Source organism: Colobus angolensis, unplaced genomic scaffold (assembly GCF_000951035.1).
Source record: "Colobus angolensis palliatus isolate OR3802 unplaced genomic scaffold, Cang.pa_1.0 Scaffold30, whole genome shotgun sequence".
Lineage (NCBI taxonomy): Eukaryota > Metazoa > Chordata > Mammalia > Primates > Cercopithecidae > Colobus > Colobus angolensis.
In genome coordinates this window covers 3296923-3316907 of record NW_012116266.1, presented here as the reverse complement: position 1 = coordinate 3316907, position 19985 = coordinate 3296923, and the positions used below count along the sequence as shown (strand labels likewise).

Sequence of the window (19985 nt, the reverse complement as noted above, 5' to 3'; positions counted from 1 at the left end):
TATCAAATTTCCCAAAGTTCGACAATGCATTCTGTTGATGAGACTGTAGAGGAACAGGTATCCTCTTACAGTGTAGGTGGCAATGCAAAATAAAAGAAATGTGGAAGGAAATTTGTCATAATCTAGAAAAAGTATATGTGTGTTTCTCTTTGACCCAGCAATCCTGCTTCTATGAATTCATCCCAAAGCCACAGTGGTAACAATATGGACTGACATTATTTGCAATAGCAAAAAATCAGAAATACCCAAATGTTTGCAAATGCATGACTCATTAAATAAGCAAAAGCGTGTCCACACAGTGGAATACTATGAAGCATTTAAAAAATGAGAAACATATCTAAAGAAATTGTAGTGTCTATAATTTCTTTGCTAATATGGAATGTTCTTCTGTCTATTACTATGTGAAAAAGCAAAGTATAGAAAAATATGGACAGTATGCTGCCTTTTGTGTAAGAAAGGAGGGATCTAAATATATAAACATACTTGCTTTTTTAAAAAAACAAATATATTGCATGGGATGGAGAAGACAGAAATGAAAACTGTATAAGTATACTTTACTATATTTAAATTTGGAAAAATATGCCTTACATATAGCAAATTAAATAAAAAGGAAAAACAATCCTAAAAACTGAAAACAAACCAAAATGAATAACATAACTGTGAAACAAATTGATTTGCATAGTCATTAAGGAAAAAGAATTACTTCAAGTGACATTAGAATACACATTTTGATTATACATATTTAGTGCAATATATTCTAGCAAAAAAATAGAGCAATGAAGACATCTTAAACTTTAATAGTCAAACTGTTAGTAATTGCTGTGATCTGAATGTTTTTGTTCCCATCCCCCCAACTCTGTTCCCCACAGCAAATTCATATGTTGAAACCTAATCATCAGTGTGATAGTATTAGGAGGTGGGGCCTTTGGGAGGTGAAGTGCTCATGAATGGGATTAGTGTTCATATAAAAGTGGCCCCAGAGGCTGCGCATGTGGCTCACACCTGTAATCCCAGCACTTTGGGAGACCAAGGCAGGTTGATCGCTTGACCTCAGGAGTTTGAGACCATCCTGGGCAACATGGCAAAAGCCCATTTCTACAAATAATTATGAAAGTTAGCCAGATGATGTGCACCTGTAGTCCCAGCTACTCGGGAGGCTGAGATGGGAGGATCGCTTGAGCCCAGGAGGCAGAAGTTGCAGTGAGCAGACATTATGTAGTGGCACTCCTGCCTGGGCAACAGAGCCTGTCACAAAAAATAAAATAAAATAAAAAGAGGCCCCAGAGAGCTGCCTCACCTCTTTGCCGTTTGAGAGACCCAGCAAGAAGTCAGCAATCCATCCTCGAAGAAGGCCCTCACCAGAACCCAACCATGCTAGCATCCTGTTCTGAGACTTCCCAGCCTCCAGAACTGTGAGAAATCCATTTCTATTATTTATTTATAAAACTTCCAGTCTATTTTGTTATAGCAGCTTGATGGGACTAAGACAATAATATTGATATTATAATCTTAAAACTATATATGATAATAAAAATATATGAGTGTTAAGAATCAAGATTTTTCATTTAAAGGAGGGAGGAATAAATACACGATATTAAAAATTTAAAAGTAAAAATTCTGTAATGTTAAATTTGAATCAGAAATATTAGTATAAACGTATGGGGTTTTTTTCCTCAAAAATATGTATTTCCTAACTCTATTCAGAGAAAAGGCTGAGAAATAATAGTAACCCAGTGTCAGTGAGCACTCCTAGGGCCCAGCTTGTGGTCTCTAGATATCATTCCCCACTGAAAACAAAGGGGTCCTTAGAGGAATGACTGCTTCCAAGTTAGGAACACAAGATACTCAACATAAACATGGAACTACTTGTTTGTCATAAAGCAAGGAAGCTATCAAAGGCTAAAGGGTTAAGCCAGAAGGACGAAAGAGCTCATACAATGCAGTCTCTTAACTAAATATGGACAACATGTGCAAGAAAAAGTATGAGGAATTCAATTGAATAAAAATCCTAACTATGTTATTACAAATGTGTATTATATATTATGGACTTACATAACCATAGGTTTATAATTATGTTCACAATCCTTTATTCCCCCAAAAATGTTCCTAACTACTCATTTGCCACCATTGGAAGTATCTAGGACTCTAACTCCTGACTGAAAATTAGCAATGAAAAAGAAATATTTAAGCATTTATTCAGATTTCCCTATACTAACTACATCTCACCATAATCAAAATGCCAAAATTGTTGAAAGATTTTCTTTGCAGAAGAATCCCAGCTAATAAATTTTTTTTAAATGGCTTTCAAAAATGACCATTGTGCAACCCCTAATGAAATAATTAATCCAGTCAAAAATCATCAGTGAAAGAAATGATTAAATGAAAGATTGATAGGGGAACTTTACAGTGGAGACATCAGTTTGTCTCCTTAGCATTACTAAAGACAATCAGATATTTAGGATGGCTAAAACAGAGATGAAAGCTATATAACTATACTTTGTTACGTTAAATTTAGAAAAATACACAGTTTTCCAAATTTTTGTGTATGACACAATTTGAAGCACATATGCTTCCTTTAAGGTCTTTATATTAGTTTCATAGGGCCGCTGTTTAACAGATTACCGTAAACTTGGTGGCTTTACAACAAATTTGTTCTCTTACTGTTCTGGAGACCAGAAGTCTGAAATCAAGGTCTCAGCAGAGTTGTTTATTTCCAGAGACTATGAGAGAGAATCTGTTCCATCTTCCTCTGTCCTAGCTTCCCTTGGCTGCCAGCAATCCTGGGTGTTTCTTAGCTTATAGACACATGGCTCCAATTTCTGCCTCTGCCTTCGCATTGCCTTCTTTGGCTCTTCTCTTCTGTTTATGTCTTCTCCTTTAAAAGAACATTTGTCATCAGATGTAGAGCCTATATGCATAATCCAAGACAATCTCACAACAACATCTTAAACTTAATTACATATACAAAGACCCTGTATCCAAATAGGATTGCATCAACAGGTTCCAGATGGACATATGATTTCCCTTGATATATAAGTGAGGGCCCTGCAGAACTCACTTATATGAAAGGTCCGCCCTCCATATATGCAGGTTCCATATCCCACAAATACCGTATTTATCTGGGTTTAGTTGAAAGAAAGCTGTGTATAAGTGAACCCATGCAGTTCAAACCCTGTTGTTCAAGGGTCAGCTGTCTGTTTTAGGGAGTCACCATTCAACCTACCACAGTACTCCTCCCCAAAAATGTTAAACCTGAATCTAACTAAGCCTCCAGCTGCACTGTTCAATATGATAAACATTAGTCACATTCAAATTTAATTCATTTAAATTTTAATTAAAATTTTGTACCTTAGTCATACTGGCCACATTTCAAGAGTTCAGTATCCATGTGTAGCTAGCAACTGCTGTATTAGATAGCTCGGATATGGAAGATTTCCATTTCCATCATCACGGAAAATCCTGTTGGAAAGCACAGATCTAGAAGTTACTCTCCATAAACAAGATATTTGGGGGATGGAGGAATAAGTTAAATCATTTCACAGGAAAGGAAACAGAGAAATCCAGCACATGGGACCAACTACAGGAAGATCAACTTGGTTTCTGCAATAACCCAATGACATGGAAAAAATAAAAAGCAAAAAGGGAAAAGAGTACAGTTCAGTACATTTAACGAGACTTAAGAGAACACCAAATTTAATGTACAGGCATTTTTACAACCAGATTCAAATAAATCATCTGGGAAAGACAGACATTTTTAAGGCATTTGGGAAAATTTGTTTATGGAGTAAGTATTAGATGACACCAAGGAATAATTGTTAATTTTTAGGTGAAATAATGGCATAATAAAACATTTGTGATATTTTGATATGCCTTTGGAAGTATGTAGAGGGATTTACTTTCAAAATGCTTGGTAAAAAATTAATAGAAAAATATATTTAAAATATGACAGAATCTTGATAATATTTGTTTATTTATTTATTTTGAGACAGAATCTTGCTCTGTTGCCCAGGCTGGAGTGCAATGGCACAATCTTGGCTCACTGCAACCTCCACCTTCCAGGTTCGTTCTCGTGTCTCAGCCTCCCAAGCAGCTGGGATTACAGGCGTGTGCCACCGCACCCTGCTGATTTTTGTATTTTTGGTAGAGATGGGGTTTCACCATGTTGGCCAGACTGATCTCGAACTCCTGACCTCAAGTGATCTGCCCACCTTCACCTCCCAAAGTGCTGGGATTACAGGCATGAGACACCATGCCTGGCCTGAATCTTGATAATTATTGAATATAGAAATGAAAGGTATATGGGAGCTCATTGTGCTATTAGCCTACTTTTGGATATCTGAAAGTTTTCGTTGTATCAGTTTTTTTTTTTTTTTTTTTGAGACAGAGTCTCACACTGCTGCCCAGGCTTGAGTGCAGTGGCACTATCTCTGCTCACTGCAAGCTCCACCTCCCAGGTTCATGCCATTCTCCTGCCTCAGCCTCCCGAATAGCTGGGACTACAGGCATCCACCACCACACTCAGCTAATTTTTTGTAGTTTTAGTAGAGATGGGGTTTCACCACATTAGCCAGGATGGTCTTGATCTCCTGACCTCATGATCTGGCCACCTCGGCCTCCCAAAGTCCTGGGATTACAGGCGTGAGCCACCACGCCTGGCCACATCAATTTTTAAAATATGATCATGTTTAGATTATTTGTAATCTAACATAAATGAAAGAAACATTAATGTTGAAGACAAACACTTCAACAGAATTCAAGAATTCAATTCCTACCATTTAGTAAATGTTAGCTGTCAGGCAAAGTGTGTAGCCTCTGTAATCTCAGCTTCCTCTTCTTTGAAGTTGAGGCTTGTGTACGTCATGAAAACTGTTATATAATCATGAGAAAATATATCACTAATATTATTGTTGGTGTCAGTTCATCTTTTTAGATAGCTGATATACTGGACAGGATGGGCTCTTGTGTGTAGCAAAACTTTTTTATTTTGAGGCATTTGAAGGGCGGTCTTAATTACAGAATTTTGTTTTTAAACCAGTTTTATGTTTAGCTCATGGATCCAGTTGCTTCTTACCATCTCCAATGATACACTTGTATGGACAGCCACCACCTTCCCTCACCTGGCTTATTGTAATAACCCCCTAACTGTTCTCCACAGTTCTCCTCTCACCAAGAAATGCCCACCTTCACTCTGTTCTCAAGAAAGCAGTCAGAGAGCCCTTTACCATGTAGGTCAGAGCCTATCACTTCACTACTCACAACCTCTAGTTTGCTTCCCACCTCACTGAGAGTAAAAACCAAACTCTACCATGGACCTCAAGGCCCTGCTTGCCCTAAGTCCCTGCTTCCTCTCTGGCTTCCTCCAACTTCTCACTCCCTCACACTGGCCTCCTTGCTGTTTTTAGCACATGCCTGCCTCAGGGGCTTTATATCTGCTATCTCTACCTGGAACACTCTTCTCCAGTTATCTATATAGTTTAACTCTTTTCCTCTTCAAGCCTTTTATTTTATATTTTCAGTAGTGCCTTTCCTTTAAATAAATTTAGTGCCTTTAAATAAATGTAATTTATTTAAACTTTAATTAATTAAAATTTTGTACCTTAGTCATACTCGTCACACTTCAAGAGTTCAGTATCCATGTGTAGCTAGTAGCTGCTGTATTTAATAATACATATTTAATAATGTAAACTCCCCTTAAAAACTCCTACTACCTCTTCCTGTTTCACTTTCCTCTTACTAAAAACATATTTTTTCATAAAGTACGAATCTGTAGGCCAGCCTTTGATGTTGATAATACAGATCATTCTTATTGATCCATAAATACATCCTCTCAAGACTAGACAGCTTGTTTTACCTCTATTACAAGTTTCTGCATTCATCATTCAAAAAATTTTGGAAGTGTTTAGGTTGCTTGAGAAGGGGTGTGTTTGCTTAAGTAATTTAAATATTTTCCCAGCAATTTATATATATATATAAAATTATATATAAAAGTAGTTATAATAACTACTTTTAGATAATGCATTTAAAAGACAATTATATATAAATTTATAAATAATGAATCTAAATTTGTTAGTTTATAAAAGGTATAAATAGTATAATCAGCATTTTTGCCTTTTCTTTTTGTGTTTTCTTTTTAAATTGAGATATAGGCCAGGCATAGTGGTTCATGCCTGTAATCTCAGCACTGTAGGAGGCCGAGGCAGGTGGATCACCTGAGGTCAGGAGTTTGAGACCAGCCTGGCCAATATGGTGAAACCCTGTCTCTACTAAAAGTACAAAAATTAGCCGGGTGTGTGACAGGCACCTGTAATCCCAGCTACACAGGAGGCTGAGGCAGGAGAATCACCTGAACCCAGGCAGTGGAGGTTGCAGTGAGCCAAGATCATGCCACTGCACTCCAGCTTGGGCGACAAGAGCAAGACTGTCTCAAAAAAAAAAAAAAAAAAGGAAATTAAGGTGTAATTTACATAAAGTGAAATGCTTGGATCTTAGTAAACAGAAGAATATTCTCTATTCTCTTTTAATGAATGTATGTCAAGTGACACATTTCTGGCACCCAAGGATGTTCCCTCATACTTTTCCCATTCATAGGTAAAAGCCTGATCTATAATTGCTTACAAATGGAATTACATAGTAAATCCTTTTTTCTGTCCAACTTCTTTCACTAAGGATGATAATTTTAAGATTCATCCCTGCTGTTGGCTATTTTTGTAGTTTATTTCTTGTTATTGCTGATTTATCTTCTGTTGTGTGCATAAACCATAGTTTGATTATCCATTCTCCTGGTGATAAACAGCTCAATTATATCTACTTTTTGCTATGATGAATAAAGCTGCTACCGAACATTCTCCATGGATTTTTGGTAAACATATGTTGTCCTTTCTCTTCTCAATTCACCTGAGGTGAATCACTGAGTCATAACATCAGTGAAAGTCTAGTTTTGAAAGAACTCCTAGACCTTTTCCAAAAGGGATTATGCCATTTTGTACTTCCACCAGCAGTGTATGAAAGTTCTGGATGCTCCATGTCCTTTCCAACATTTGTTTTTGTCGTTCTTTTATACTTTAGTAAGGACATCTCATTGTAGTTTTAATCTGCATTTCCCTGATGATGTATGATACATTTTTCATTTGCCTATTGGGCATTTCTAGTTCTTATTTATTTTTTCATTGAATTATAATTACTTGTTTATGTCTCCCTTGATAGTAAGTCAGAGACTGAGTATATTTTTTATTTCTAGTATGTAGTATAATGTCAGTAAAATATTGAATAAATTAATCTGTCAACCAAATATTAGCAGGAAGAACACTCACAGTGCACTCAAGGAGCTTGTAGTCTAGTTATGGAAGCAGAAGGTCTAGAATAAATCATCAAAGTTTTTACATGGTTTTGTTTTCTACAAAGTGACGTATAGCAGTTTCATATTAATAGAATGTACTGGATGTATGAGTTGAAGAGGGGATGAAGCATTTTTAAGATCATTGTGGAGCTGTTTATGAATAAATTAAGTCCTTATGCCAGAGAAAACTAGATTAAATATTTGATTAATGGGACATGAGTAATATTAGGAAAAGCAGTTGATTTAAAGAGACCAAATAAAAGTTCAGTGAACAATAATTTGAAGAAAATTGTCATAACTGAGTTGACAAAGGGGTCATGAGAAATCAGGTTTACAAGAAAAAAAGATGCCTGTTGGTACAGGGTATTTAATGTTTTCAAAAACATTTTTATTCACTACAACTTGTAGTTGTTAGGAAATTTTTTATGTTTTTAAAGTTTTTAAAATTTTCTTAGGGAGGGTGGGATGGGGGTAAGAGTTGAAAAACTACCTATTGAGTATTATGTTCACTATTTGCAGGATGGGTTCACTAAAAGCTCAAACTTTAGCATTCTGCAGTTTACCCATGTAACAAACCTGCACATGTACCCCCTGAATCGAAAATTCAGTTAAATTTATTTTTTAAATTATCTTAAAAATATAGAAAATGCACATAGTATATAAGGTATAAAGGCTGCCTCTCTAATTCCACTCTCTAGATGCAACCACTTAGGAAATTTTTGTGTATTCTTCCAGACATTTTCTATGTATATGCAGGGATATATATCATATAAATATTTATATGTATAGTAACCTCACCCTTACATACATCATCTTACTTCTTTTTAGTAGAGGAATAGTATGACACTATGTTTTACAGCTGCATAATACTTTTCTGTAGTCCCCTGTTAATGCATATTTAGACTGTTCCCCACCTTTTACTATTATAATAGCACTTTGCCTGTTTTTCTTTTTGATACCTGGGATCCTTTAATGATAATAAAGAAATTTATTCCATTTACATTTATTTTCATAACATATATTTGGTCAACTTCTGCTTTGTGGTTAACAGTTTATTTTGTGTATTTTCCTACTGCTGAAAATTTGGTTTTTAGTGGCTTCTTTGTAATTATATTTAATATATTCAAACCTCTGTTTCCAAATGTGTCAATTTTAGACAGTAACTACTGATGCCTGCTTTATACAATGAGAAAATGAAGAAGGGTGAAAATAAAGATAGGGTACTGTCTCCCAAATTACTTCCTTATTAACTTGTGATTTTCATTTTTTTAATATATTTTATATTGTCAGAGTTTATAATATTTACATTTTTTCTATAAATTATTGTTCCCACAGATATTTAGTCTTAGTTTTGTATTTAAATGAATGTATTGCTTACCTCCAGACCTGCTATTCCACAGCTTCACCATTATCTTAGTCCATTTTTGCTGCTATAACAAAATCCTGAGACAGGGTAATTTATAAAGAACAGAAATTTATTTTCTCATAGTTCAAGAGACTGAGAAGTCTAAGATCAAGGTGCCAGCAGGTTCAGTGTCTGGCGAGGCCCTGTTGCCCATAGATGGTGCTGCCTAGGTTTCCTCATTTGGCAGAAGAACAGAACAATGGAAGGCAAAGAGGGACCTTAGCTAGTGCTCTGTAGCCCGTTTATAAGATATTAACTTTTGCATGATGACTTAGTCACTTCCCGAAAGGCTCCACCTCTTAATACTACCACAATGGAGACTGTATTTCAACACATGAATTTTGGGAGACATTATGGCCATAGCAACCATGTTGAATTCTTCATTTTGATGCAGTTCTTAGTTTGCTGTTTTCCATTATTAATAAGTTTTTCAAGATGGGTCAATAAGTACCATATTCCCTCTGTGTTTTCAAATGTTTGAGAGTGTTTTTCTTTTATCTTTATTTTTGTTAGAGGTCAGCATGAGTTTGCCTGCGTTTGTCGATTACTTGATTTTCCTCCTTCTTGAGACAGCACTTATGCTTCCTATATGCAATAAGCTCTAACATTTTCTTTTACTGTATTTAAGGATGACCATTAAATTTATATTATATGGAAGTTTTTTTAATTTTTTTTTTAAAAAATCTGTGCTAAAATATAGTATTAAATAACATGGGCATAGTGATCTAAGGTTACCAGCAGCTTCAATTCTACGTGATCTCTCAAAATACCCTTTTGACAGATTTGCTGGGTACTCTGCCCTGGGGTCTTGTTTGCTATGGTTTTCTGTTTTGGGACAGCTACTCTGAGATCAGCCTACTTCTTAGTGAAGTCACCTAGATTATTGGTCCTATTTTGATGAGTCTGGATTTATGTATCTCTGCTAATTCTGCCTATCAGATACAAAGCAGGTTCATACTTCTCTCTTCTCACTACTTCACCTCCATGAAGTTTTTTTTTAAGGTAGGAGACCTGCTACCTCTTCTATCTCTCCCTCTCCTCCATTCTGAAGCTGGACCCCCACAAAGAATTACCCTACAATTCCAGGGTCCTATTCCTATCCTTAGACTATATTAAAGTTTATTGACTGTACCTCTCTAGACTCCCTCATTATTTTCAGTGAAATGTATACCTGACTGGAGATGCAGCCAGATATCAACTGGTGGTGCACTCCACCTTTGGGACTGTGTCCAAATTTCACAGCAAGGCATGAGATTATGGTCGTTTTCTAATTCCACTGTAGATAGAATTTTCTTCCCAATTTCTCAACTGTTTGTTCCTATAGAGTTTCAGGGAGGGAAGTAGAGTCACTTACTTGACTTCATCATTTATTATCATCTCTTATTAGAGATCCTCAATCTGGCAGATATGACAGAAATACTCTTTCAGGAAGATTATTCAAGAGTCTTTTAAGGTATATATTAAAGTGGGATGAGGTGACATACCAAAAACTCTCAGAATAATCTAGGCCAGTACAGTCCAACAGAACGCTCTGCAATGATGGAATTAGTCTCTATTTGTGTTGTCCAATATGGTAGTTACTGGCCACATGTAGTTACTGAGCACTTGAAATGTGGTTTGTGAAACTGAGAAATTGATTTGATATGAATTATTTCAAATTTAATTTTATAGGGCCACACTCAGCTAATGGCCATTATGTTGGACAGTGCAGATCTGGGCAATATAAAAGCCTGAACATTCGACTGTGATGAAAGAAATGGAAATAAAAGAGGATACCCAAGAGGTGTTAAGGAGAAAAGAAGCAACAATGTTCCCATAGAGGAAAAGAGAAAGAGGAGATTTAAACAATTCAAAGGCAGTTTGCTCAGAAGAATGGGGAAACTGGTAGTACTGTCAAATGAAAAAGGGTATCTTTTGAAAAATCAATAATTTAACAGGTTGAGTTCCCAGTGGTAAGGAAACCTCTAAGTGGAAATGACTGTAAACAAGTAAAATTCTCACATGAATTGGGGGTGGGAGTGAGGGTCAGACCTACCAAAAAAAAAATTTTTCCTTGACACTTCTGTCCTGGCCTCTTCTGCCACCATACACTCCTTTTCAGAGATTGCCTTGTCCTCCTCAATGTGCAGGAACCCTGATATATGACACAATAATGATTGTTCAAAGAAATTACTATTTTACCTACTGAATGGTTAATATGAAATCAGTTTCTGAAACACTCACTGGTGCAGAGTATCAAAGAGAAACTGTTTTGTTTTGGAAAGGAATACAAGATAAAATATTGCTTGGCATACACATAGTACTTTTCATCTGAGATTCTCCACATACTCAGCAAGTTTAATTAATGAGAAAACCTCTAAGAAAGAGAAGTGATGAAATAAGGAAGACAGATACCAGTGTTCTATTTCTGTGATTTTTAAAAATCAAGCTTAGTATTTTCCTCTTCCATTAATGCACACAAGTGTAGCCCCATGAGACAGCTGTGAGATATTCATCTTTCTGCTGAATGATTTCTCTTGAAGGCATCTCACTTATGAGGGATAGCAACCACACAGAATCCTACCCCCTAACTGTATTGATGTCCTTTGCTCTATTTGCAATGGAAATCCATCCCTATCATCAGGGTGCAGCAAGCATTCTCTGATAATCGAGTCTGCACTGTCTCTGGAAAGATTGTTTTGTTGCAGAATGGAGCAGGTTATCTTCTTTATCAAAAATTACTCAAAACAAACATCCATGAATCTAGGACTAACATGCATTGAAAGGGAATAGGCAAGGCCCCTTAACGGGTACCCTACTGTGTAATCTTCCTTTCATCTTAATTCAGAATCCCTTGGAAATTCAAGTTGCCATATGCAAAAATATAAATTCTTCTAATTACTTATGTATAGGGCACAGGTTTCGCCTAATCAAAAGAGATATGCAATAATATATCCTGGCATTTATTTTCATCTGTTGTAACTTGAGGATAGGTGCTGGGGTTTTGTTTTGGTTTTGGTTTTGGTCTCATGCCTTATTCTTTTTTGTTTTGTTTTTTGTGTTTTGCTTCCCAATTGAAATTGCCCCATTTCTTTTCTCCTCCTTACTCAAAAAAGTAAAAAACGAAAATATTGTTCTGCCAAAAGAGAAAAATACCTCAGAAAATCCTGGCTTCTGAAGATTTTTACAAAGGGTTTAATGTTTTGCAAAATAAAGCTAGCTTCCATGTGCAAAACAGCTGTTTTTGTTTGAATGGGGGAAGATACTGATGGGTTTCAGTTGTTGTTTTTAACTCATCCAGGACTTCTGTATGTCTCCATTCATATAGAGATCATTCACTTCTAGCCCACAGCCCCCTTATATTCTCTGGGCCCAGGACATTAAGTTTGTCCCATCTTTTCTTGACTTTCTTTAGCCACCTGAGCCAGCATTGTCTTCTCTCCTCTTGTACACGGTGCCCCTTGTTTGTCCAGTGACAAGGTTTACACTCTTTTCTCATTAGTGCTGAAGACCTCCTCACACCATGAAGACCACCATTGTCCAGTAAGAGGCCATAGTGACCTTTCCATTTTAATACATTACTGAGAATTTAGGGGAGCTGATCGAACACTTTCCAGATTAAATATCAAATTCTCAAAATTCAGATGGATTTGGAATCCACCTAAGTATATTTTTCTGCTTCCATTCCCAGTAGACTGCACAGTGGCACTGATTAGCACTTGCATTTTGTAATATCACTTAAGGCTTTAGCACTGTGGAGTTCTGCCAGTAATGGTGTTTAATTCACTTATATGTGCCAATTCATCTCTGTCAGGAACCTATTAATTTCTTCACTATTTTACTCTGTCCCTAGCCCCTATATAATGAGACAGAGTAATCCCCATTTGTATAACCAAAAAACTCAGAGTCTCTTATAAATTATCCCTGATCCCACTGCTTTTAGTGACCAGAAAGCCTCTGTATTTCTTTTTCATATTTAAATCAATTTTCACAAGTTATTTTCTTTAGAAGAATACACTGGAACTCTAGGTCACTAAATTAGTGAAGTCGTAGAAAAACTGCAGGATTTTGATGGGTTTGTTAACATGCATCCCTGTCCCAAGAAAGACTTCTATAATATCGAACCAAAGATGCACTGTTCCCACAAGGGCATGCTATCTGTGGTGAGGGAATGTGAATGAAAATCAGCCTTTGAAGCTACTATCAGCCTAGTCATCAGTGGGCAAGATATCAAAGTACCCATAGCATTGCTATCAAAGTAAAGACCCTGTAACAAATAAAGATCAGATATATAAAATTAATCCTCTTATGCTGTTGGCATTTCTGCATGCTGTGATCTTGAGTAAACAGGAGAATGACAGCTAAGTGATGAGGAAGAGTTAACATAAATTCAAGAGAGTATTTCATTGTATTATCATATGAAACTCACATACATCTTTGCTACCTGTTCTGTATTTTTCAGGATTGGAGCAAAACATCAGGAGCTAAGGGAAAAACAGGCAAGAGGTCTTCTTGATTATGCTACTGGTGCAATTGGATCAGTATACGATATGGATGATGATGAAATGGACCCCAATTATGCCAGAGTGAACCACTTTCGGGAACCATGCACATCAGCAAATGTCTTTAGATCTCCATCTCCCCCTCGAGCTGGACCGTTTGGTTACCCTCGGGATGGCCGTCCACTGTCTCCAGAAAGAGACCACTTAGAGGGTCTCTATGCCAAGGTCAACAAGCCATACCATCCGCTGGCTCCAGCTGACAGGTAATAAACTTAGTGATAGATAAATGTAGCTTTAGTTCAGTATGTTTCAAATCATCTCTACTGCTGAAACCGATAAAAAGTATCTCCTTCAATCGATGAAAACTGAAATGACTCAGTACCCTAGACAAGTGCCATCCTTTGACCAACGTATAAGATATCCACCATCAAAAATAAAACAATAGCCAATTGTAAGGTGGCATGAATGAATAGTAGTAGCAGAGTTCATGATGCAACAGGGAGCCATTTTTGAAGGAAAATTGTGACAGACATCTCATGATGAAAACTTTGAACGAATATTGTCCTTTCTCCTAAGAGACCAAATGTAAAAGATTTATTCAGGAAGACGGCATGGCACATGGAGGTGGAGAGTCAGAAAAGAGAAAATGATAGCTTCCAAGTAGGTGTAATTGAAGTGGGAATTACAGATAGCTGCAGAGGAGCAGGGGCCTTTGAAAAGTAAGATGGGGATTTTGTACTCAAGGGAAAGGTGACCCTGTATAGATATTCATGGATGATCAGAGGTAGAAAAAGAGATAATCTTGGCAATAGGAGTTTGATGAAGTAGAGAAAGATAAGAGGTGACAAGGCCACGGATCTTTAGGTTTAGCAGCTAAGGAGAGGGGATAATAGGACCATCTGTCAGTACAATTGAAGTAGGTAGAGAACAAGATGTTTTCAACCCCACCTCCTGCCAAAAGTAAAATGTTTCATGTCTTGAAAGATGGATGTAAGAGAGTTTTAGTCAATATACATTGTTAGGTGACCCTTGGAATTACACATGCAAGGAATGAGTTGACTGACCTTGGACTAATCTGACTAGCTTGACGAGGGAGGTGGTGGGATAGAAGGGTAGCAGGCACAGAGAGCTCTCATTCTATATGAAGAAAAAACTTGTTTTCCAGACTTCTTAGGGTTCTGACAACCACCCAGTCCCTATTAGTAACCAGCCTTTGTGTGATAGCATGATATATTGCATATGTTTACCATTTACATTTCCCCAGCTGGGTGATATTATGCACTTTCAATTAGGTTGGGGAGAGGAAGGGAAATCATGGCATTTTTATGCAGACTGTAAAGTGTAGCTTCACAAGACTGATTACCTTTCAGAGCCTTTCCAATAACCAAGTGGGAAGGAAGGAGCAATTTTTAATCCTTACTGTCAGGCTTCCAGGTTGATAATATTAAAGAAAGATGGTCAAGTTTTTCTTTGGGACAAAATGAAAATATAAATTTTTATGACTGTGATATAGCCATAATAACTAAACTGCTAATTGAAAGAATTGATTAAGAGTTGGATTTTTCTCCCCAACCTTCATGGTGGATTGAATTTTATCATATAAATAATAACACCAGGCATGAGTCTCTTCTGGCCCAAACCATAGTCAATCTTACCTTCCCTAAATTAGATAGGTCTTTGTAACAATCCTCTCTGCATATTCCACAGCTAGAATCCCAACACAGAGGGACTGTTTATAGGAACCTCCCAAGCCAGTATTTTCCAATACTAATTCCATGGAAATAAATATGAGGCATTTTATTTAAAAAAAAAGATTCACAAGTCAAATATGTATAGGGAATTCTAGGAATTCTAGGGTAAGCCATAAGGAACAGGTTTTCTTTTTCTTTTTTTTTTTTTTTTTTTGAGACAGAGTCTGACTTTGTCGACCAGGCTGGAGTGCAGTGGTGTGATCTCGGCTTAGTGCAACCTCCACCCCCTAGGTTCAAGTGATTCTCCTGCTTCACCCTCCCAAGTGAGTAGCTGGGATTACAGACACCTGCAACCATGCCCAGCTAATTTTTGAATTTTTAGTAGAGACGGGGTTTCACCATCTTGGCCAGGCTGGTCTTGAACTCCTAACCTCCTAACCTCATGATCCACCCACCTCGGCATCCTAAAGTTCTGGGATTTGAGGCATGAGCCACCGGGCTCGGGTGGAATAGGTTTTCTTATTGCAGTCTTCTTATGCTCAATATGCTGACACGCATTCTGAGTTTCTAAGAGGACCCATCCAATAACCAGCATGCATTATCCCCCAAATTTTTGTCACCTAAAGCATATATTTCCCCTAGATCTTTGCAACACTACTTAGGAAACTATATACTAACTAGTTTTCATCTATGTAGATGTGACCAGAAAATAAACTTCTTACGATAATCTTAACTGCAGCCACCATAAAATGATATCAACAAAAAATAATTGTTGACTGCCCAGTCCAGATATATGTGTAAAAGAGTCTTACTTTTGGCTCTGACCCCCTTATATTAAAAGTGATCTAAAGCTGCTTTCAGTAGAGTTTAGACTGCTGTCCTATTTTTGGATAGCAGAATTGTACTCAGAATTATCTTTATCCTGCTCTCATATTTAATTACACTTAAAGACTGCCCTGCTCCTTGTTCTTCAAGTCTTCAAGCAAGCTGATTCATGTCCTGGTACATAGTAAGCATTCAATAATGTTAGCTAGTATCATCATCATTGTTACTATTATTATTACTCTCCTTTTTCAGTAAAATTCTGAACTTCCCTGATATGCCTGTGCCCAGATAAATCTAAGAAGAGTTGCTATGGCAGTTTCCCTAGTAGTATCCATAAGCAGGAACCTACTAATTCTAAACCTACTGTATGTACTATTAGAGGGCAATGCCATTCATCCATTCATCCTTTCAGTCCTTAACTCATTTAGTAAGTATGTATTTGACACCTAATGTGTTCTAACTACTGTAGAAAGCTTCAGGGAAGATAGAGAGATGATTAAGAAACAGTCCAAGGTCAGAGGAGGTCATAATCTAGTGAGTAGAGGACCAACACATGTAGAAATGGATCATTGCGATGTCTTGTGAATAGAAGGAAAAGAAGTTTTTATTTTATAACTCTGCCTAGGCTAGTCAGGAAAGTCCTCCAAACAGAGGTGATATTTGAACTGGCTCTAGAAGGGTAAGACAGGAGCAATTGCAGTAGGAGAATTGTTTTCTTTGCAGAACAATTAAGCATGTACAAGGGCAAAGTGGCCTGAAAGAGCAGGCCTGTAGGGGAGCTAAGGAGCACCGACACAGAGTGTGGGTGGGAAGGAAAGTGATAGGAAAAGAGGTTGCAAAGCAGGCTGGGGTCAGTTTGTGATTTAATGGGTTGTATCTTAGGCTGCTACTTATTGAGTGGTAGTGGCTGTCCAGAAATCTGTGTTAACGAAGGTTCTGAGGCAAGGCACAGTATAATCCCAGCTCTTTTGGGAGTCTAGGGTAAGGGGGAATCACTTGAGGCCAGGAGTTGGAGGCCAGGAGTTGGAGACCAGCCTGAGCAATATAGCAAGACCCCATCTCTACAAAATCTTTTCTTTTCTTTTCTTTTTTTTTTTTTTTTTGAGTCTCACTCTGTCACCCAGGCTGGAGTGCAGTGGCATGTTGTCAGCTCACTGCAACCTCCACCTCAGGGTTCAAGCAATTCTCGTGTCTCCACTCCCAAGTAGCTGGGACTACAGGCACAAGCCACCACCCAGACTCATTTTTTGTATTTTTAGTAGAGATGTGGTTTTGCCATGTTGACCAGGCTGGTCTCAAACTCCTGACTTCAGGTGATCTGCCCACCTCGGCTTCCCAAAATGCTGGGATTACAGGCGTGAGCCACCACGCCCCGGCCTCTACAAAAGGTTTTTTTTTAATTATCCAGGTGTGGTGGTGTGCACCTGTAGTCCAACCTACTCAGGAAGCTGAGGTGGGAGGATGATTGAGCCCAGAAGTCCAAGGCTGTAGTGACCTGTTGATTATACCACTGCACTCCACCCTGGGTGACAGAGAAAGATCCTGTCTCAAAATAAAAAAAGAAGGGTTCTGAAGTTACGCCTGAATAGGGGTTATTTTTCCTGGACTCTAGAATGATGAATGGTAGCAAGCATGTAAGGGGTTTTGATGTATTTGCCAATCAGTGGACAATGGGAGCCACTAAAGCATCATAATTGGGAAATGAGCTCATGGATTTGTGTTTTGGGAAAATAGCTCTTCCAGCTTGACGGCCGACAAAGAAGAACACGGTTAGACTAAGAGACAAAGTTAGAGATGATTACAGTAGTAAATGAGGACAGGAGCTTGTCCTCATTTGACTCCTCATTTGAGGAGGGGTGTTGGAGACAGGAGAGTATAAGAAGCAGCCCAAAACCTTAGCTTAAAACAAAGACAAAGATGTTTCGCAGATATCACAGACATGAGGCTTTCAAATGCTTCAGAGAGCTCAGTGGATAAGGACTGAAAAGAGCGCTTTAGATTTGGCCACTAAAAGGTCGTCAGCTAATTTAGAGAGAACAGTTTTAGTAGCTAAGTAGGACCAGAGGGAGAATTACAATGAGAAGAGAATTGATTAAGAGGTGAGAACTTAAAAGAGTGAGCTCTTGGTGACAGAGAACAGAGTTATAGAATGGAAAAGTTGCAGCTTTGAAGTTCCTTCTGTGACAGTATTTCAGAGCTAACAAGAGAATTCAGAGACTGTCTAGAGTGACTTTCTCATATGATTATTGCAGAAACTGGGGCCCAGAGAAGTTGAGTGACTTGCCCAAGATCACACAGCATGGAATCAGGACTTTATTCTAGATCTCTCTGTTCTACAGTCTTCTTTTCCCTACCCCACACTATGATACAGACCCACACTCTCATTTCCTGCTTGAGGAATGTATTAGTCCATTCTCGCCCTGCTATAATAAGATACCTGTGACTGGGTAATTTACAAAGAAAAGAGATTTGATTGGCTCACAGTTCTGCAGGCTGTCCAGGAAGCATGATGCTGGCATCAGCTCAGCTTCTTGGGAGGCCTCCAGAAACTTTCTATCGTGACAGAAGGCAAAGGGGAAGCAGGCAGTTCTTACGTGGCAGGAGCAGGAGCAAGACAAAGAGGAGGGAGGTGCTACACACTTCTAAATGGCCAGATCTCACGAGAACTCACTCACTATTACAAAAACAGTACCAATGGGGAAATCCACCCCCATGATCAAATCACCTCCCACCAGGCCCCACCTCCAACATTGGGGATTACAATTAGACATGAAATTTAGGCAGGAACACAGATCCAAACCATATTAAGGAAATTAGTACCTGGATAAGTAAAGAAGCATCCATCTGGGCTCCCAACATGTAATGGCAGATTAAATCATGGGTTTGGGGATGAAGCTGATATGGGTCCAGTCCACTTCCAAATATTCCTGCATGAACTGCATGACTTATCCAAGATGCCATTTTTTTATTTTCATGCATATAATTCAACAAATACTTATTGAGTATCCACTAAGGGCCAGGGCCTGAGTTCAGTACTGAACTTACCAGGGAACTGAGAGAAAGATGATTATGCTGCCTTCATTATGGAGATTAGGATCCAATGGCAATGCGAAGTCCTAAACATGCAGTGGGAACACAGTGTGGAAAGTGCAACTGAAGAGTAAGTGCAGGGTACTGGCTGGGGCCAGGCAGCAAAGGTGAAAATAGAGGGGAGAGGGAGCATGTTGTGTTAGGGGGACTGAAAGACTCTCAGTAAAATAGAAACCTGGTGGGAGGGGTAAATGGAAAGAGAACATGGGATGGCCTCAGAGCTGACCAAAGACAGGGGAGAGAGGTTGGCCAGCCTTGATGAAGAGTTTGGACTCCATCCTGAGGGAGGCAGGGCAGGGTTTGGGCTGAGGAAGAGACTGAGGGTTTTAACGTGAGATATAATCCTGGAATTCAATAGGCTGTTTAATAGCATAGGCGATTTATCGTCACCTACTTATTTGTAAAAGGGAAGATTATAATAATAACCTTGCATCTGTGATGGTTAAATATGATTTTACATTTTGCGTTTTTTCTATCTCTATATGAAACATACCCTATTTGTCCATATATCTCTGTCTTATAGGAACAGATCATGTGTACGTGGCCCATACTGGCTTTCTAACAGAGGCAACTTTGGTCTCATACCTACTTGCTTCTCAAAGGTTGGCCCTGAACCTTCAGCCCATCTTAGAAAAAAAAAGAAAAAAAGTTGCCTTATAAAAGATTCATCTGTAAATGACAGCAGTTAAAAAAAAAAACAAAAAACATTTCTACCACCAGGACAGAGACACATGACTGGATTTTCACAGTGCTGGTTCTTCCAGGATTTGAACATAGCATGGGTTAAATCCTGCCCTCAAAGCCTGACAATTACTCAGGTTTACAGTGTGTTAGTTTTCCACCACAATGCCAGCATTGAAAGGGCTCTCACAATGTATGAACATGAAAACTTTATGTCTGGATGAGGACAAAACAGTCCCAAATAGGGGGCTAGAAGGTACGTGCGGCACACAACACAAATGCAGTTTTGCATTAGTTTGTGTGACAATTTGCCATTCATTTCTAGAGGTTGCCAAATGGGTTTGGTTGCACACATTAAAAGTAAAAAAAAAAAAAAAAAAAAAAAAAACAACCCTGAAACAAGATTGGTATACACCAAGATCTCAATAGCTGGAATCTGCATTTTAAAAATATTTCAATACAGATAATTTTTAGAT

General features: G+C 38.0%; 1 protein-coding gene across 4 annotated transcripts in view; it reads left to right on the top strand.

Annotated features, from left to right (window-relative positions):
* Window positions 1–19985, top strand: part of PARD3B (par-3 family cell polarity regulator beta) — a 1103389-nt gene that overhangs the window by 900196 nt on the left and 183208 nt on the right. For 3 of the 4 annotated variants that reach the window (XM_011949894.1, XM_011949895.1, XM_011949892.1), the window contains one exon: window positions 13183–13485. The exons of the other annotated variant lie outside the window; for it this stretch is intronic. In XM_011949894.1, coding sequence (XP_011805284.1) covers window positions 13183–13485 — 303 coding nt within the window. The remainder of the gene's footprint in view (window positions 1–13182; window positions 13486–19985) is intronic. 4 annotated transcript variants of the gene reach the window in all.